Source organism: Arvicola amphibius, chromosome 2, assembly GCF_903992535.2.
Source record: "Arvicola amphibius chromosome 2, mArvAmp1.2, whole genome shotgun sequence".
NCBI lineage: Eukaryota > Metazoa > Chordata > Mammalia > Rodentia > Cricetidae > Arvicola > Arvicola amphibius.
This window is the reverse complement of record NC_052048.2, coordinates 58,937,322-58,958,167: the sequence shown is the minus strand read 5'-3', so window position 1 is coordinate 58,958,167 and position 20,846 is coordinate 58,937,322. Positions and strand designations below refer to the sequence as shown.

General features: G+C 50.4%; 1 protein-coding gene across 3 annotated transcripts in view; it reads left to right on the top strand.

Annotated features, from left to right (window-relative positions):
* Mgll (monoglyceride lipase) overlaps positions 1-20,846 on the top strand; it is a 101,900-nt gene that overhangs the window by 26,771 nt on the left and 54,283 nt on the right. For all 3 annotated transcript variants that reach the window (XM_038320536.1, XM_038320535.1, XM_038320537.1), the window contains exon 3: positions 9,849-9,955. In XM_038320536.1, coding sequence (XP_038176464.1) covers positions 9,849-9,955 — 107 coding nt within the window. The remainder of the gene's footprint in view (positions 1-9,848; positions 9,956-20,846) is intronic.

Sequence of the window (20,846 nt, the reverse complement as noted above, 5' to 3'; positions counted from 1 at the left end):
AGCTGCTGGGGTTGGTGGTCAGAGGTCTTCTGGGCCGAGGGCGTGCCCTTGAAGAGTCCTGGACTCCAGCTCTCCCTTTCCCTCTTTTGTTCCATGGCCTTTGCCCATTTGACTGTCCCGCCCACGACGTGTTGTGCTGACTAAAAGCGGTGTTGGCTGTGGCGAGCCAAAATGAACCTATTCTCTTTGTAAGTCAATTACCCTCAGCCATGTGTCCACAGTACCGGGAGGGCTTACTCACATCAGAGCCTCAAAGAGGAGCATTGGGCTGAAGATGCAGTGTTTGCTTAATGACATAATCTCAGTTGAAGACATTAGAAAACTTCCCAGTAACTTCCAGCAGAACTCAGGAGGCTTGGCTTCCGTGGAGCAGGAACACGCTGTCCAGAAGCAGGGAAAGAACACCCTGCCATCTCAAGGACCCTGCGGTTCCTAGTCTGTTTCAGTATTCTGCGCAGAGTGCTGGAGCCCGAATATTCGTAATGGAAGGAGGTTGCTTCAGCTCATCGCTGCGGGGAGCCAGGAGCACAGGACTGACTTCTCCTTGGCACTGTGGCCTCAGAGGAATCAAGGCTTCTCTGGAGCTTTAGGGGGACAAACCTTATTGAAAGCTCATTCGAGCATATGGAATTCCTAACGGGGAAATGAACTGTGCCCATGGAGGCCCCAACCCTATAGCTGGTATATACTTAGCATTTAACAACGGTATCATTTAAAACTGGAATTGTATTTGTTATAACACACACCACACACACCCACATGGATTTCTAAGGTTTTTAATAATATTGTAGTTTATTAAGAGTCAAGCCATCTGCATTTTCTAATCACCCCCTTGGTGCCACCATGCCTAGTCTGGTTGCCCTGTGCCCCCCAGACACCACAGGGGTGCAGACTGGAGGCTTAGGTAACCTGTGCTGAGGGAAGCTGGGCATCCAGTCAGGTGGAGGTCACCTAGAACACTGGTTGCCTTGCTTCTTAGATGAGAGATACCAGAGCTAGCATGTTGCAGATTCCCACCTGGCTCACATTACAGCCCACGCAAGTGCCTAAAACCAGACCAGCAGGTGTAGATTTCTATGGAGAGAAAACTAGAAGAATAGATGGGGATTTAGTAGTGGCTTCCAGAGCCTGATACAGCAAAGGTGAGGGACACACTCTTCTTTGCCATTGACAGAAAGAAAAAGAAAAGAAAGAAAGAAAAGGAAGGAAGGAAGGAAAGATGGAAAGAAGAAAAGAAAGAAGTTGTAGCATAATGAATTTCTCTAAAAAAGTGAGGAGGAGCTCTGCTAGTCTCTTGAATTTCAAGTTGACCCAAGTAATTAAGTGTCCTGTTCCCTGGTTTTAAAGAAGTCTACAGTGATTGTTGACTGTGGTTTTTGGTCCTGCCTGGTTTCTGTCCTCCCACCAGGTGCCACAGCTGTTTAGCCCAAAGAAGATCACACGAGAGTCTATATCATTATAAACTGATTGGCCCATTAGCTCAGGCTTCGTATTAACTCTTCAAATTATATTATTAGCCCATTAATCTTATCTATGTTAGCCACATGGCTCAGTACCTTTTTCAGTGGGGTAGGTTATATCCGCTTCTTTGGGTGTCTGGACAGGACTGGGGAAGAATGAATGGGCTTCCTCCTTCCCAGAATTCTCCTGTTCTCATTGACTGCCTCTACTTCCTGTCTGGTTGTCCCTGCCTATACTTCCTGCCTAGCTACTGGCCAATCAGCATTATTTTAAAAAACATAATTGACAGAATATAGACAATTGTCCCTCACAAAGTGGTGTCATCACCAGCATCCATCAGGCACCTCGCCCATGTGTCAGAACTGCGCTTGCTGCATGTAGGAAATAATCAGGAGAGGCCTAGGGAGCTCTGGTTTCAGTACGAACCCAGCCTCCTGGGGCCATGTAGAATCACAGGATATGAAATGTGGGGCTGCAGCTAGCTGGCTTATCACCACTGGAGCTCTTCTAGAGTATTGCACCAAGGGGAAAGAGGGCAGAGAAGAGGCAGGCATTCCCAGTGCTCTAGCACCATGGATAGACTCTTCTAGAATTTCAGTGATTCCAGGAAGGCTCATAGGGACCACACCAGCCCAGAAGGTAGAGCACATGTCAACCTCCCCTTGTCTTCTCCTTCTGGGAACACTTCTGGGGACCAGTGTGTGCACATCTCAGGGAGAAGAAGGGACCACACTGTGTGCTAGGCTATCCTCTGGCTGACTGTTTGGGCACTGGAAGACGGCTGGAGATACACAGGGACCTCAGCTGCACTGTCCAGAGGACAGGGCACAGCAGGAGAATGGAGGCCTCACACAGCTATGGCTGGGAACCCCAAGGTCGCTATCAATGCCGATGTAGATAGAGGGGGGCAATGTATATGGTCAGCAGGATGCCCCCTGCTAGTACTATTGTCAGGGTGCTAGTTCAATGTCTTCCTCAGTGACCTTGGCTGACTTCCTGCCTTGACCCTCCTCAGCCTTCTGTTTCAGTGTTGGGTGGACAGGAGTATTAGAGGGCAGAACATCGAGGCCAGGTGCTGAGGGGCTCAAGTGCTCTGTTTTGAAGTGTATTAAGGGCGGAATAGCTTTCAGAAAACTGGCTGTGGTTCCGCTATCATGCAATCTTGTTTCTTCTTGAAAAACGCCTCTGCTTTTTAGTAAGAAATGAAGGTTGGGTTCAATCGGATGATTCATGTAATTCCTGTCGTGTTGCAAATCTCAGGCCTCCTTCAGCCCTCAAGGCCTCTGCCTTTCTTTGTTCCCGCCCCCGTCTCTGCACAGCTCCACACTTGCTTGAATGCCCCAGTGCTGGTGGTTCCCACCTGCGCTTTCCTGTTCAGTTTCTCTATAGAAGTGTTTGTCTGTGTGGTAAACAGGGTCATCTGTGGGTGACAGGAGGCATTTGGGGCAGATGGGCTGAAGGGAACTGGGTCCTTTTTGCATAGTTAAGTAAACAGCAGTAGGAGATACCTCCAGGACTTGAGCAGATGCTCTGAGAGTTCTGCCCATTCGTCTATTCCATCCATCCATCCGTTCATCCATCCATCCGTCCATTCATTTTTCCATTCATCCATCCATCCTTCCTTCCTTCTTTCCACTGTCCTTCTTCCCATACCTGGTCACCCATCTGTCTGTCCACCCATGCATCTATTCATCCACCCACATGGCATTTATGGCTCAGAGGCCATGCTCCTGGGGTATGGCATACCAAGACGAGTCTGTGGAGTGTGGTCTTTCTCCTCAAGGAACAAAGGATCCGATTATACCAGGTCCTGACAGATGCTGGATGACCCAAATAAAGACAGAGGTTTTAAGGCCCCTCAAGGCGGGTGATAAGCTAGTGTGAAAAGCTACTAAGGACTTCCGTGTTCATAGAGTTAGAGGTCAGCTCACATCAGGTTGGAGGACATAGAGTTGGTGCACGGAAAAACAAATATTATGTCCTTGTGTGGTTGGAGGACAGGGTGGAAAGGGGAGAAGCAGGGACAGGAGGCCAGAGGAATAAGTTGTCAGGCTGGAGTAGGGTGGGCTTTGTAGCCTGACCTGGTCACCCACCATGACATGACATCTTGTGATTCATTTATATGGTGTTCAGGAGGGCAGACTTGCAGCCATGGCCTGGACAGGTGCCAAGGGAAGTGGTCCAGGGCCTCCCGCCTCCCCTGGCATCCCATATCCTCAACAAAGAACCATAGCTGAGCATCAGCAAAGCCATTTGTGCAGACAAGGCAGGACCCACAGCGACAAAATCTAGGTTACAGAAGAGACTGTGTCCAAAGCCTATTGACTATATGAGCTCAAGCAAGCTCTTTGGTTAGACTCTTTGAACCTCATTTCCCCCATCTGCAGAATGGAGATCAAAACCTCATGTGGTGGGCTTTTCTTTTCTTTTCTTTTCTTTTCTTTTCTTTTCTTTTGTTTTCTCTTTGAGGGCTCGACGAATCAACTTGCAATGATATTCTTAGACCAGCACCCATCCAGACAAGTGGCAGCTGTCAGTATGGCTGTCTTACAAACCTATCCCTCCTCTCCTGTCATCATGCCGGGCTCCTCAACCGTGGTCTCACCCCTTAGTGAGGTCACTGTTACTATCCGGGTGGCAGAGGACAGTTTATTTCCATTTCCTCTAGATTGTTTGGCCCTTGGCAGGTGCGGACCTGTCCTGATCCCCTGCCCTGTTTCTACTGGGAAGGCCTGCCAGAGGCAGGGAAGCGCTCAAGCCTCCTGGAACCCCAAGGAGGGAACAGGAGTTAAATTTGGATTTCAGCAGAGTCCAGGTCACTCTCACAGTCCCTCAGAGGACCAGAGACACATCTTTTAGGTGTTGTACAGCCATAAGATTGGGCAGCTGCAGCTTAAGAGGTGAATGATGAAGCAAGCAGCTGAGTGAATGGGGTGCCAGGGAACACACAAGAAGGAAGAGCACACATCACCCCTCCTCAGGGGAAGCCCTGGCGGGGAGGGGACAGGCACTGGTGTCTGTGCTTCCCTGGTCCGAGTAGGAATGGGCACTGCGTCCCTCTGCCTGCCTGCTCCCTCCTGACAAATGAGCAGAATCTCTCCATCCTACTGTTTCTCCCCTTGTCCTGGAGCACGCGTGTGGGCAGGATGGAGCCAAGTCTCCCCACCTAGTGCTAGGAGGGCATCAGCCTTGCTCCACAGATAGGCAGAGCAGGTGAAGCGGGGCCCATCCAGTCCAAAGTCCTGTGGGGAACAGAAGGGAGAGCTCTGGTTCTCTCAGCCTGGGCTCGGTGTCCCCAGGTGACTGTGGTTGCTGCCTGTTGCCTGACTTCCCAGGGGTCTTGCTCAGGCTCCTGGAGCAGGTGGCTGGTAGGAAAGAATAAGAGTGTGACAGGTCTGTGGTCACAGGTTGTTTCGCTTGTCATCCAGGGATAGGGGAGGCAGAGGAGATGCTTCAAAGGCAGAGGGTACTCAGAGCCTTCGGGCGCTTTTCTGGGCCAGAGTTGCTACTACTGAAAAAAAAAAAAACCCACCATGATCAAAAGCAACTTGGCGAGGAAAGGGTTTATAAAGACAGATGTGCATCCTGAATCACACAGTCCACTGAGGGAAGCCAGGGCAGGGACTCAGAGTGGGTGGGGACCTGGAGAGAGGAGCTGGAGCAGAAGCCATGGAGAAGTGCTGCTTAGTGGCTTGCTCATCATGGCTAGCTCGACCCGTTTTCTTATGAACCTAGGACCGCAAGCCTGAGGTGACGTTACCTACAAAGGTCTGGGCCCTTCCACATCACTGAGAAAATGCCCTATGGGCTTGCCTACATCCTGCTTCTATGGAGGCAGTGTCTCCACTGAGGTTCCTTCCCCTCCGGTGACTGTAGCTTGTATCAAGTTGACAGAAAAGTAGCCAGCACAAGGCCCTTATCTCCTTCCATCTCAAAAACTCTGGGATTCCCTTTTCACGGGTGTAGAAAGCAAGGTCCGCAGAGGCCTAGGGAGTATGCTGTGGAAAGCCCTGAACTTGAGTCTAGGTTTTCGTACCTCGTGTGGGCTGCACACCTACGTCTCACTTTCCAGCAGAGCCATCTGACGTGTGTGGTGGTGGGCTCATCCCTACTTCACAAGACTTAGCAAGACTAGACCACCTGAACCCTTAGGAAGGAGCAAGTTCACTGTGCTTGGGAGAAAGAGCCTTGCCACCCAGTGAGGGGCGCACTCCCTTCTGAAAAAGCTTTGAGCCTCTGGCTCCTTATCTCAGGTTCCAAATGGTTTCCAGGGTGGCCCCTCCTTGCATGGGCTGTGAGCCAGGCAGGCCATCTGCTTCTGAGGCCTGCTGCCCCTCCCACAGCCGCTGCCTTCCCCTGAACGCCTGGCTCCCGTCTGCTGCAGCCCGTAGGGAAGCTCCAGGGGGAAAGATCTATGCGGCCTCTTCTGCAACCTAGATTTTGTCGCCGTGGGTCCTGCCTTGTCTGCACAACACTCTGCTGATGCTCAGCTATGGGTCCTTTGTTGGAGGATATGGGATCCAAGGGAGGCGGGACGGCCCTGGACTGCTTCCCTGGCACCTGTTCAGGGCTTGGCTGCAATCAGCTCCCTGACAAGCATCCTCCTGGCTCCTGGCTCCATGATGCACAGTAGCCCCGAGAGCTTAGCACAGAGTCATATCAGGTCACCACGCCTGCTTGGTACCATTTCTCTAGAGAAGCTTCCCAGCTCCCCCATGTTGTCTACACCTTGGAGGCCCCTCCTTGCTCCATCACCACAACCAAGCAATGCCTGGATGCTGCTAGACATCCTTCCTGGGGGCCTGAATTTTGGTGCACACTGTCCCTGTATCAGAGATCTCTCATCACCCTGGCTTTGCTTCTCAATACGTTGTCCTAGGTCTTCTTCGAAGTCCAGGCCACTAAGACCAAGTAAGGCTCTCCTGCCTGTTCCCTCATATGTATGTTCCCTTTGCTGAGCATCTTTCCTGCTCGGAGCTAAGAAGCTGTGTGCAGCCTGGGGCAGTATTGTGCTTTTATCTCAAGTCCCCAGGGTCTGGCTCTAATAAGCTCCCATACCTCTGGGCCATGTTAGGTACAATGGTGACTTCTGTCTATCCTGCTGAGGGTCAAAGAGTAGTCCGAGACTTTCCCCTGGGGTCACCAAATGGTTACCACATCAAACCAAGCTTGACTTTCTTGGGGGAGATGTGACAGATGTCTAAATAGGGGATTCACAAGAGGCAGAGTCCAGCATGTAGAGCCAGTGAATTTATGGGAGCTACAAGAATTTGCAGTTGGAGTTAAAGGCATGTAGGGTACCTTCAAACAATTGCATCACCCAAGAGTTCCATCCTATTGGGAATGACAACCTCATGGAAGCTGCACCATGGTGGCTCCCCTTCAGCTAACCCTCTACCTCTGTGCTCTGGCACCTCCCGAGACCACGTGTAGCCAGGGCAGCATCATATGTGGTTGTGTGGGCATAGCAGGAAGATTCTAGACTCTTAGGTGAGGGTCTGATGCGCCACTAACAATCCTGGAGCTGGGGGCTGGCCCTTCACTTTAAATGATCACACAAAAAGCAGAACCATGGGCTGGGACATAAAACCACCGGGCTTAGCGGGGCATACAGAGGGAGTTCTAGGGACAGTCGCAGGCATGTATGTAGAGGGGCAGTATCCCGGGAAAGCCAGATGGCAGGGGGACACAGGCCCTACTTTATCCTGTGTTCTAAACCTGAGACTGCCATGACAGAGGAGTTCGCTTGCAAGGTATCAGGTCCTACACTGCTGCCTTGGGCACTGGCATCGCGGTTGGGAAGATCACAGTAGAAAGGCAGGCAGGGCCTCTGTGCCCAGAAGTGACAAATGGTGATGGCAAGCGCTGGAGGGACTCCCTTGAGTCTGAGACCTCAGAATGGAGGAAGCTGAGAGGTGAAGATGGCAGGCAAGCAGGAAGTCTCAGCAGGTGCAGCGGTGCGGGTGTGGACGCATACAGGAAGAAGGCCCTCAGGCCAGCTCAAACCTGTTAGGGAGAGGGGGCTGTGGGTATCTTTTGAACTGAGTGTCTAGGGAAATCCATTAATAGCTGGATATCAGCTATGGGAGTGCAGTTACACCACGGAGATGGTCAGACAGGAGGCTTTCCCAGCTAAGCACGCCCTGGTAGCATGCCCTGGCTGGCATGTCGGGGAACTGGAAGGAAGCTAAAGCTAAAGGCTCCTGAGAGTAAAGGAGAGGAGGAAGGTCGTGGTGCTTCTGAGAGTTTGTTCTGTCACGAAGAAGATCTCTGAAGAGCTTTAAGTAGCCTGACTTGATTTCAGTTAGCCAGGCAGACTTAGACCCAACAAACATATAACATGCATGCATGGTGTGTGTGTGTGTGTGTGTGTGTGTGTGTGTGTGTGTGTGTGTGTGTGTGTGCTGACTTGTCAAAATGGGTTCCATGCCAGATCTGAGACCTGGAGCTACGAATAGCCAACTTTCTGTAACAGAGTAAGGCTTGCGCACCAGGTGAATCTGAGTATGCCCACTGGGACTTTGGTGGAGCAGACAGGTACAGAGAAGTCATCAAACCCTGCTCCCATTATGGACAGCCACACAGTCAGTTTTCTTCCCAAGAGGTGCAGTCAGTAAGCCGCCTGAAAGCTGCATGCCTTTGTGGACAGAAGCCATTGCTCAACCTGGGAAGGCTGTGACATAGAAGTAGCTGCTAAGCATCCACAGTGGCTGAAATTTTATCTCTATGGAGTCTCACAGAGCCTCCGAGCTCATCTTGACCATTGACCAGAGCAGGTGTTTCTCAGCCTTGGCTGTGCATGAGCCATGAGGAGCCTCTCCAGCTCCAGACCAGTCACAACACCCGATTCTCTGGAGATGGACCCGCATGCCAGTGGGTTCCAGGTGCTCCCCAATGATGCTCAGATAGGGGCTGAGGTCACGAGTGGCTGGAGTGACAGGAAGTTGTGCAGAGCAAGTATCACTGCTTGTCACGTATTGACCAGGGAATGGATACTGTCGTGAGCATGGAAATGGTGCCTGTACTGTTCTTTTGGACCCCAAGTGACCCCTCTGAAGCCTTCTGCTGTGGTCCATGATAAGGAGCTTGAAACATTTTTCAAAATCCAGCCTGACCACTTTTCTGTAGTAGTAACCATGGACAGAGTCACCGTAGAAACCCATAGTCCCAAGACTGGATACCCCTGAACCATCCCTTGGAGTGGACAACCTTGTGAAGATGGGGGATACTGGGATTCCAGGGTCACACAACCCCAGCAGCTGAGAGAACATGGAAATATTTGTCTGCTTACCCCAGGAATGGTCAAGCAGGCAGGTGTCATTGCCCATTGATGTCCAAGTGACTACAGCACCTTGTGTATCTGTGGAACACAAACAGGTGGGGGGAACAGGTCTCAGGGTCTCTAGGAAGAGGCAGGAAACACATATGCCAAAGGTGATTTTCTCAAAGATTAAAATATGGAGCAGGGTGAAACACACCCACACTGTTAACAGCCTGCATGGCTTGACTGGGAGGGACTGTGGAAAGAACCCAGCTTTTGAGTGGGTTGGTCGCTTACCCAGCCTGTGTGTAGGGGCTGGCCCAGGGTGTAAGGGTGGGGTAGTTCTGAGGTCCACACCTCAGCTGAGCTCTGGTGGCAGGGAGGTTAGGAAGCAAGCACATCGCCAGCGCTGCCACACCCTGTGGTGAACGATGGGGACTGGGCTGTGCAGCAGGGCCCGGAGAGGGGCTGGGTGGGCTTTGTATTGAGTCCTATGGCCGGAGATGACAAATTTTGACTGGCATCTTACCTACTGTGAAGCTTAGGCTTAACTTCTCCGAATTCCGCTGTCATCTGTAGAGACAACAACAGAGAATTAAAATCCTTTCATATGCAGTTGTCACAGGGACTGACAGGCTGTAAGGCCAGGTGCAGGGGTGGCTGTGGCTGTCACCGTCCCCATTATGGTCAGGAACTCCTCACCTGAAGGGAACTCTCGTGCTCTGCTCTGGGTTTTCTGCTTGAAAACTGTGTGTTTCAGAATCCACGTGCCCTCTGCTGTCACCCAGAAACAAAGGGTCCTGGTGAGGATGCCACCCACCAGGTGCTAGCTCCCTGCCTGGCCCTGGCATAGGTCACGATGACCTATGACCTCCCATGACCTCTCAGGTGAAGAGGGAAAGCCTGGGGAGGGAGCGCCTTGCTAAGAGTGCATCAGAAGGCGAGCCAGGCTGTGGGCTCTGTCCCATTACTCTGGAACTGCATTTTCATACTAGCCCTCTGACTTACGGAGGGCACAGGGAGCTGGGGTCTGGGCTCTGGTTCATTGCTGATTTGGTGTCAGCTCCCCAGCTGCTCCAGCAGTCTTTTCTGTGGCTTTCCTAACTGCTCCCATCTTATCCTCCAGGGCCCTCATCTTTGTGTCCCATGGCGCTGGGGAGCACTGCGGCCGTTACGATGAGCTGGCTCAGATGCTGAAGGGGCTGGACATGATGGTATTCGCCCATGACCATGGTGAGTACCTCTAGTGTGCCACAAAGGCTGGTAGAGAGGCCCCTGTCTACTCTGTCCTATCCCCGCCCCAACCCTGCCGTCTTCTTGTCTGATTCTGTTTTCTGGGTTAAAATTTACATGTGGTGTTATATGTGGGACGATGTGTGGCCAGCAGTCACTGTCAAATCAGAGTTTGCACGCAGGCTTATTGGAAGCTTGGCTGAGAAACCAAAGCTGGGCCTGTTTCTCCAGGAGCCCTCCTGGGCCAAGGAGTCCTGTGGTATGTCTCTAAGTGCTTTCTCTCAAAGTGGACACTGGTTCTCTCCCAAAGGACTTCAGGTGGATGCAGTAAGTCAGAGTACGTCAAATTTTGATCTCATATGAACCAGCAGAGGTTATAAAGTGCCTCAAGCTGGGCACACAGGAAACTTCTTAAGTGTGTTTGCACACGTGTGTATACACACACATACACGCTTATGCACAACTGCACATATACGGCACTGTTCAGATTAGGAGGAACAATTTATTTTGGCTCATGATTTCAGAAGTTCTGGTCCATCATGGTAGAACAGAACAGAGCAACTCAAAGCAGCCAAGAAGCAGAAAGAACAAGTCTGCACTAAGGACATTCTTTTTCCTCCCCTTCTATTCTGTCAGGTTCCCAGCATAGGGGTTAGCACCACCAATGGTGTCTTCCCCACTTAGCTCATCCTCTACTGAAGTGCCCTCAGACACACCCAGAATTGTTCTGTAATAATCTCTCAGACATTTCTCAAGTCAGTCGAGTTGACAATGAAGATTAACGACCACAAATGGGTGTGCACGTGTAGACGCATCTGCACAATGCACACTTAATACCCATAGGTGTGTGGGAGTGTTAATGTGCAAGCACACATGAGTACACACATGCATGCACTTACATTCACATATGCACATACATGTGTGTACAGGTTATGTGATTACAAGCAGACAGACAGGTATGCATAGATCTCCAGGCTAAATAAATGGTTTTTTTTTTCATGTGACAAAAAACCCTACTGCCAACAGTACTAGGCTCGTTGCCCAAGTCAGTATGTGACTTCCAGTCCTTGTTGCACTAGGATTTGAACTAAGGTCTCAAATATGTTGGTCAAGCACTACATGGCTGAGCTATACCCCCAACCCAGTATGCAGCCCTTGAGTTATTTTTGTGGTTTTCTCTGAAGCTGGGCTCCCAGTGAGAGTGTGGTCCTTTCCCCACATCCCAGTGTAGTTCTCTGCCATTCTGCCCAGAGTCAGAAAGGCCACTTTGTCTATCTGATACGAGAGTAGATAATTAAATGATGTCGCTGGAAGGAGGGACAGGGGAGCCGTGGCAGTGACTTGAGTCTCCTAGGAGAGAGAGCTGTAGCCACATATGGAGAAGCTCGTGTGAGAAAAGCAGCCTGCTAGGTGATTTTTGTCCACAAAGATCTGTGAATTTGATTTGCCGGGAGCTCCTTTTAAGCTAGATGTATGCACGTGTCCTGGTAATTGAGATTATTAACTAAATTCTTCCCTATTACAGCTGCGATGTTCTCTGCTGCTCTGCAGTCCGCCCTGGTTATATTGGTGAGCCTGTTGTTTGGGAGATAATATTCCAGGGTTATCCCCAAGGCTTTTGCTATGGGGACTCTGTCATTATTAAGCCCAATACTCTGCTCACTAGAAAATCCCAAGACAGGAATGCTTTGTCCTGCTGCATTCGTCTCCATTAAAATCAGTTGTGGCTGCCGTTATGTGCCGGGGACATCTTGAGAGAATTGTTGCACTGAGCACCCTGAATCTCTGGCATCTGTCTTTGAGCTCAGCAGTAGCCTGCTTATCAGATAAACTAGGCCAGATGAAGTCAGTGCGAGGCTTTGTTTATATTGCCTGACTGCGGTGCTTAGAAAAACCATTTTTAAAGGATTCTTTTTTTTTTTCAGAGTTCAGGGAGAAAAGAAGCAGCCCACTTTTTGATGTTGCCAGAAAAAATAAATAAATAAATCTGGAGATCTGGAGTTGAGGCAGGGCTCTCTGCGATGTTGTGAATGGAGGGCGGGGATGGCTGGGTTCGCCTGTTCCAAGTTCCCAGAACAACACATTGAAAATACCTCTGCATGTGTCAACGGGAACCCAACTGAGCATGTGTATATGTGCACATGCGTGTGCTTTCTCTCCAGACAAGGGCACGGCCCCCCACACGGCGGGTCCAAGTCCCACTCGATGGCGAGTCCACGCCATCTAACTTGGACCTGATTGAGCCATCCCCATCCTTCACTTCTCTCACCTTCCATGTGGGCCATGATGCTGTCAGATTGCTGAGATAATGTAGAGGAAGGGCCTAGCTGGGGGCAGGGGGTGCCGCCCCTCGTAGACCAACTGCTGTGCCGTCCCCAAGACTCTGAACAGGGACAGTTCAGCTAGGGAGGGGAGGTTCTTATCCAGGCATGGCTGCCTTCAGCTGGGTCGTCTCAGTCCTGCAGAGGCCATGGGACGATAAAGGAAAGGCACAGACAGGAGACATTCAGTGTAGCAGCTGGACAGACGACCCACAGCAGCTTCAATGCTGCCATCCACAGAGCTCGTTCCAGAAGTGCCGGTGTCTGTAATCCTGATGCCATGTGATGCCATAGTCCTCTCTGCTCAGCCACCTGCTGACTTCTCATTAGGTACACCCCCCGGGGCTGTGCTGTAACTATCTATCTGTCCATTTTTCTCAGCTTGCCTGCAGACAGAAATTTAGCTGTGCTTTCTATTTTATCTGTCGGAGTTTTCCAGAATGGCCTCGTGGGTTTGGACAGATTACCGGAAGGGAAACCATGATGCTGTCTGTCACTGCTGTTCTTATGTTACTGCAAATTCCTTCTAAAGATTGAGGTTACTATTTCTATCTCATAGGTGGGAAATCTAAGGTAGGATAACCCAGGACGCTTTTCCCTTTGCACTGGGACCATATACGGGTTCACTGTGTGAGACAGAAACCCCACAGCAGCCTCAAGAAGAAAAGTCTGGTTTCTCCCATGCCATAGTGACAGGCAGGGCAATAATGGCAAGATACTCTCAACACCCCAGACTTTGTGCAGAGATTTACCCCACAGATGTTATATGTTTGTAATGTTCACCCCTGTGGACCCTGCTTCAGCCACATGACCTCCCACAAGGAGTGTTAAGTAGGATGAGGGAGGGGCTACGCTCAGACATTTCTGAGAGATCTGAAACAGGTCCTGCCTGGATCCTACCAGCCAGAAATGCTTCCATGGTGGTGGCTAGCTGCAACGGAGGCAAGAAAATAAAATTCTCAACTGCTAATCCAATCAGGGATCCTGAGAAAGAAGGAGGGAGAGAATAGTCATGGCTGGCGTCCTCTGTACCACACCACATTTATGGGCATTTCCTCTGTGGGTATATTCTGGATACTCTACTGTCACAAGGCCGTCTCTCATGTCATCCTTTGCCATAAGTCTGAGGTGGCAGCTATTACAAGCATCGACAGTAATATGGGCTCAAGCTCCTAACTGCACATTTGCTCTGAGTGGGGTGTTGTGCAAAGAGGGGTACATTGAAACAGTAACTTATATCCCAGCCTGCCCCTCAGTCCAGCAGCCCTACTCCAAAAGTGTGTGTGTGTGTGTGTGTGTGTGTGTGTGTGTGTGTGTGTGTGTGGTGCTTGTGGCTCTAGGAGAGATGGCTTCCCTCAGTTGAAGCAAGCACAGACAGTTTCATTGTCCTGTTAGCCCCTCTCTCAGCCACAGAATCTCCCAATCATCTACACATAGCCCGGCACTGGAACCATCACTGTGTTTGTAATGGCTAGAAGCATTTGTAACACACATTAAATGAGACAGAAGTGTTTCAGATATGAGTTGTAGAACTTCCACAATGAGTCTCCTCAGGAATAGGACTGATCGCTGTCAGGACCTGTCACTGTGGAGTGGGTCTGGTGGCTCCCAAGCTCCTGAGTTTGGTGGCTAGGGGCCAGGGGAGCTTGTGAATGATGTGAGTGTATGTCCTGAACAGGGGAGCCACAGACCTGATATTTGGATGCCAAGGCAATGATCGGTGTCTCTGAGATATACAGATAGCCCCTAACTAAGAAAATGCCCTACAGACCTGCCTACAGCCCAATCTTGTGGAGACATTTTCTTAATTGAGGTTCCCTTCTCTCAGATGACTATACACTGTGTCAAGTTGACATAAAATTGGTCAGCAAATTAAAACAACTCTGAGATGCCATCTTACACCTGTAAGAATGGCCAGATAAAAAAACACTAATGACAATTTATGCTGGAGAGGTTGTGGGGAAAAGAGAACACTCTGTATTGCTGGTGGGAATGCAAGCTGGTACAGCCCCTTTTGATGTCAGTGTGGCGATTCCTCAGAAAATTAGGAAACAACCTTCCTCAAGACCCAGCAATACCACTTTTGGATATATATCCAAAGGATGCTCAATCGTACCACAAGGACATGTGCTCAACTATATTCATAGCAGCATTGTTTGTCATAGCCAGAACCTGGAAACAACCTAAATGCCCCTTGACCAAAGAATGGATAAGGAAAATGTGGTATATCTACACAATGGAGTACTACACAGCAGAAAAAAGTGACATCTTGAATTTTGCAGGAAAATGGATGGAGCTAGAAAACATTATTTTGAGTGAGGTAACCCAGAGACAAAAAGACAAGTATCACATGTACTCACTCATAGGGTTTTTTTAACAAGAATAAGCAAAGCAAACCAGTCTAACAATCACAATGCAGAGAGAACTTAGACAACCAATGAGGACACTAAGAGAGACTTACATGGATCTAATCTACAGGGGAAGAAGAAAAAAGACAAGATCTCCTGAGTAAATTGGGAGCATGGGGACCTTGGTGGAGGGTTGAAGAATGGGGAGGGTAGAGGCAGGGAGGGGAGCAGAGAAAAAATGTAGAGCTCATAAAATTAATTTAAAAGTTGGCCAGCAGAGAAGGACAACTGGCCATAGGGAACCCCTGGGGAGCCGGATGGAGAGTGGTGTCTGCCTCCCTATCCTCAGGCCCCCGCTGTCTCTTCGGTCTTCAGCGAAGCCCCAGACACTGCAGTTCTGAGTCACCGCAGGTGTGTCTGTGGCAGTCCAGCCTGAGAGCCAGCACAGGGGAGGCCACAAAGCCCCTCTGATCTGTAGGGTTGTGCATCTTCTGATTTAGCCAGGCCCTAAAATCTAAGCAGGGAGGGACAGGAAGGAGAGGGAGCCCTTGGCTGCTGAACTCTGACCTATAGAGAATCCTTGTGGAGGGGTAAGCTGGGAGGAGCGCTCATTGCTGTGAAGAGCTCTGAGCCTGGCCTAAGGGAGGGGACCCACGACAAGGCTTAGAAAGAGCAGTGCAGTTGGGCAGGGGTAGGGGGATGCCAGCACATCCGCACAGGTAGAGACACCAGAAGGGAGTTTCCTGTGGCCTTCTAAACATAGCGATTGAAAGCCATAGTGGGTGTGCGTGCAGTCACTGGTCTGCAGCTGCTCCTGTGACTCACTCGGAACCCTTCGGCCCTCCACATGGGCATCCTGGCCTGCTTGACTGTGGAGAGGGAGGAAGGAGGCGCAGCACCTGCCATGGAGAGACAGCGGGATCCACCACCCTGGCACCCTTGTCTCGTTCCTTAAAGCATCCCGCCTTCCCGAGCGAGTGTCCTCTGTCTCTCTAACAGGACTTGTTAACAATACGCTGTCGTCAGGGTGTCGCTCAACATCAGAGCACCTGCTCACCGTGTGTGAGGCCCTCTGCTCCATCCTAGCCCCACTAAAAAAAATAGGACGGTGGGGGAAAGAAGGGGAAGGAGGAGGCAAGAGGGAAAGAATGCAGGAAGAAAGGATAGAAAGGAGGAAGGAAACTTGAGGGAGTTTACTGGGTCTGGCTTTCTATTTACACAATATAAAGAAAGCATCCTTGGCAAATTAACAGTGAATTAATTATGTGCAAATATTTGAGAGAAAGTGCTAAAGGAAGATTAAAAAAAAAAAAACCACCAACCCCGAGCCCTCAGCTAGGCTGTGAGAAAAAAGGAAGTTTCAAGGGCTGGCCGTGGGTGTTGGCGATGACATTCTAGGCAGGGGTGGACTCCGTGTGGATACACACAGCACTGAGAAAATTCAGGGGCAAGCCCGAAGGTGACCTGTGGTGGTTTCCACGCAGGAGTCAGAGCTGATTCGCGGCCTCATGAGATGTACTCTGTTAATAGCGGAGGTGGCCGCCAGCTGCAAGTCATGCACGTCTGTCAGAAAACACCATTTCTCGCCTTCGTAAATACAAGAGTGAAAACAACAGAGGAAGTTGTTTGCTGATGCTCTGGAGGCCCAGCTGACTTGGGGTGGCAGGGAACAGGATGAGATGCCGGGATGCTGGTCCGGCCGCCCCCAGAGCTCTGGGAGCCCACAGCCCCTGGCGTTTTCCCCTTCCTGCCCCGCCTCTTTCATATCATTCTGCATTATTCAATTACACACATCCAAGACCCTCTGTTTTGTGTAGAAATCTCTGATGTGAATCTGTATCAAAATGCAGTTATTTGCCTCTTTCCTGGTTACGATGAGATCCCTGCCAGCCTTAGTTGGCTCATCCACAAGATGAGGGCAGCAACAAGAACAATCTCCAGGGCTGAGTCTGTGAGCAATCCAGCTCTGCCATCCAGGGGGCACCAGCACCCCTAGTGGATTTTCAGGTTCGGCCAACCTGTCAGGATCTGGGCACATGCACGCCAGTGGACATAGGTCCCCTCGACGCCAGTGCTGCTGAGCCATTAACTCATACAAGGGCTCTTGTGTCTATGAGTCTCAGCACAAGTCCTTAGGAGCCAGCTAAGGGGAGCAGGGGCAGGGAGGAGCCACAGGGAAGAGTTTGGGGCGGGATTTCAAAAGATGTCTCATGAAGGAGAGGAGGATGATTAGGAGGGTCCACGTGGGGAATCCCAGGCCTTCATTCTCTGGTAACAAACTACATGCCCAACACCATCTGGGAACAGGGACGAGTTACTCGAACATGCTAAACCTCAGTTTCCTCACCAGAGAACGGAATATTGAAATGTCTGTCTTGAACTGGAGTGTGGATTATGTTATCACATGAATGGAAAGGGTGCTGTTGTTTTTGTTTCTCCATATATAGTACGATCTGGCCTTGGATTCACAATCCCCCTGCCTCAGCCTGCTGAGTGCAGGGGTGGGAGTCTATATCTCTATTCTCGGTGCAGATGGAATTGTTGCCGAAGATTCTGGTACAGTGTTTGGTTCCAGGGTGTCCTCAGAGGTCCATGTGTTGAAGGCTCGGTCCACGCTGGGGGGAGGTGGGGACTTTAAAAAGGTGAGGGCTAGTAAGAGGTCATGGGTGGGGGATAAGGTTTGCCTCTCTTTAACTGTCCAGTCAGGAAGTGAGGAGCTTTGCCCCATCACACACGGCCACTATGATGTGCTACCTCCCATAAGCCAAAAACAAAGCCTAATACCCGGAGACTGACTGACCCTTCCATAACCACGAGCCAAAAATACGCGTCTCCTCGTTGTAATTTGAAAAGCCCGGCGTTTGGCTACAGCTCAATCCGGCATTAGAGGTTCCTGGTAGCCTCAGGCCCTGTGGTTCAGCTACTTGCCAACTGACAAATTCTAAACGTTGAATTGTTGTTACGTGATTTTTCTGAGTCAGAGTCTTGCTATGTAGTCCAGGCTGGCCAGAACTCAGTGTCTCCCTGCCTTGGCCTGCCCAGCACAGGGATTTAAAGCATTTGCCACCGTCTCTTGACAGAGGAGACTTGCCTGAGCTGGCATCGCTCTGATGCTCTTAAGTTACGAATTGCTGATGTTGGCTCATTTCTACAGCTAAACTGAGTGCCTACAATTTTCTTTGGGGCACAGTTTTCTGTCTTATAAAACAGAGGTCCTGAGGACTCAGGTCTTGAATCTCTTTAGTTGGCTCATGTGCCCACTCAGGAAACACATGAAGTGCCTTCCATGAGGGTCAGTTTGGGCTAGGCCAGAACCCTTCAGGGCCCTGCAGTTTAAGATCCCATTTCCCTGTGTTTCTGAATGTCCCATCCTTGCCATCAGCCGTGAAGTACGGAGTTGTATGGCTGTTCTCTGTGGCGTGTGACCTGCTCACTGCCCCTGAAACCTTGACCTTACTGCTTACTGTCTGGGTGACCTCAGGAAGATTTCAGAGCCTCCCTGCTCTATCTCATAAGATGGGACAGTAGTCCGTGCACAGTGGCCCTCAGGATGCAGAGCTTCATAGAGGGCAGCTTGACAGTAATAGTGGTGTTGAAGGAAGAAGCCCCAAAGGCAGATGGGCTCGGGCACAACAGATAAAGGTGGCAAGGCTTTGTATCAGAAAAAAAAGGGGCTCATTCCGAAAGTCTCACCACAGAGACTGTCATGCTCTGGGAGGGGTGGTGCGTACTTTTAATCCTAGCACCCTAAAGGCAGAGGCAAGTGTAGCGCTATGAGTTCAAGGCCAGCCTAGTCTACATAGCAAGTTCCAGGCAACCCTGGGCGACATAAGTGAGACTTTGTCTAAAAAACAATAACTATCATACATTGTTACTATAGCCCAGCCGACTTCCAGAACCTTCCCTAGGGAACCCACGAGGCGAGGCACTGCTCCACCTTGTTCATCAGGATGATCAAGAGCCAAGATGGGCAGCTGGAGAGAACCAGAAAGAAGACTGTGGGGAGGGGGCAGATCTGGCAGGTTCCAAAGCCCAGAGACTGGCCAGGTCTCCATAGGAGGCCTTGGATAGGCTCTGCAATGAGTGGATGCACCCTGGGTTAGAGCTGGAGGAGGAGGTGTCCCCAAAGGCAGGAGCATGGCGTGTGTAAGCGGGGAGGATCCCATGCTGGGAAGTTGCAGCAATCTTCATAGGGCATGGCAATGGTGACCTCACAGGGACTCAGTTTCCCTGCCTGTGCCTCTGAAGTACTGTGAGTGCCTGTGAGGACTAAGTGAGTGATTAGCAGCTTGAGGAGGGCCTGCTACCCTTCCCCCAGCCACGGATCCCTTCTCTATATGAGACCTTAGGCACTGCCTTTACACAGAGAAACTTTGTTTCTTCTTGCAGTCTCCTCAAATTGACTGCTTCTGTCATTTCCAAACTGAACCTTTCTTATGTGTTTTGATTTTTGTTTGTTTGTTTGTTTGTTTTTGTTTTTCAAAACAGGGTTTCTCTGTAGCTTTGGAGCCTGTCCTGGAACTGGCTCTTGTAGATCAAGCTGGCCTCGAACTCACAGAGATCTTTCTTGTGTATTTTGAAAGTGAAGCAGGAGAGCTGCATAAGTCTCCTGACTTTTCTGGAAACTGATCCAGGCCAGCCAGGGACGATCCCTGCAGGCTTCCACTACTGCTGTCTTCATCCCTGTGCTACCCCTTGTCACTAACTCCATCATTCTTTGTCGGTGCCATGTGTGGCCTAGAACTTCTGACCTTCCTGACCCCAGATTCACAACCTTGGGCCTCACTCTCCAGAGTGCTAGGATTTCAGGTGTGTGCCACTATGCCTGGCACAAACTTTAATATTATTATTATTATTACTACATTTATTTGTGCTTGTGTGTACACACACTCATGCTAGAGCACACGCGCGCCACAGCATTCATGTGGAGGTCAGAGGACAGCTTTGGGAGTCATTTCTTTCCCTCCCACCTTAGTTCCCAGGACTGTCAGGTCTGGTGGCAAGGGTCTTTATCCCCCGTGCCCACTGAGCCATCTCACCCGGCCACGCTAACTGTGTTCACATACACACGAGCAGAAAGTGATCCCGAAGAGCTGCCCATGAGTCAGGTACCCTCTTGGCTCAGCTACATGGGAGTGACAGGAACCTGCAGGGTGTGTGTCTGGTGGCAGCGATTTTGGGGCTCTGATGGCTGAGTTGGGGGGTAGGGCAGGGGCAGGCAGGCCATCTTCCCTGGAGGCTGTGGGAGCTGCCGAGGGATTTTTTCTGTTTGTAGTATTTTAAGAGGAATTTACCCTGAAGACATAGTCACTGGTCCAGAATTGCTCATGTGGTCCCTCAGATGAAAATATTTAAGGTTTCCTGGCGAAAGAGAAAACAGAATCGCTCTGGGGCTCTAGGAGAGGCAGTTTCTGGAGTGTTTAAATGAGTCACTTGTTGAAGGAGGAAAGAAAGCAAGATTACACGTGGCTCTGTGTCGAAAAGAAAGCTTGAGTAGGGAGGGTGCCTGCTCCAGAGATGATGCTCTCTGTGGTCCTGGGAGTGAGGAAGGTTGGCCTGTTATAGGTTATACCCACAATACTTTTATGTATCGTGGGTTATATCTGTTATCGTGCATATTATGGGTTACACCCAGGTGTAGAGAAGAAGCACAGACTCTGAGGTCTGGGTTCCCTTAAACTACTGGCTTTGTGACCCTGGACAGATCACCCAATCTCTCTGAGCCTATTTTCTCACCCTCTGCTGCAGAGGACCCCAAGACTTTTAGTCCCCTGGGGTCAGTAGCAGGTTCACTAATTCATGGAGCACGGCCGACCCAGGAAACCCTTCTGATACTGACTGTGACTGGTAATTCCTTACTAGACTTGGAGAAGTCTGACCCCACATGTCCCTTTATGGAAGTCATGTGCATCAGGTCCAGAGGAAAGTCCATTTCCCCAAATCCTGGAGGTTAGACAAAAGTCAGCATTCCTCAGGAATTTGTGAAGCAGGGTGTCCTTTACCAAAGGAGCCATGTCCCTCATCACTGGCAGAAGGGACAAATGGCTGTCTCGGGGTGCCTGTTAGCGTACCAAAGTGCTTGCTGGCCTCCAGGCTCCCTCAGAACCTGTTACACATTTCAGAGCTGATGCTGGCCTGCTTGCTCTCCCCAGCCCTTCTTGCCTTCCCCACTGCCTTAAACTTCCCTAGCTCATAGATCCCCCCCCGCCCCCGAGCTGATGC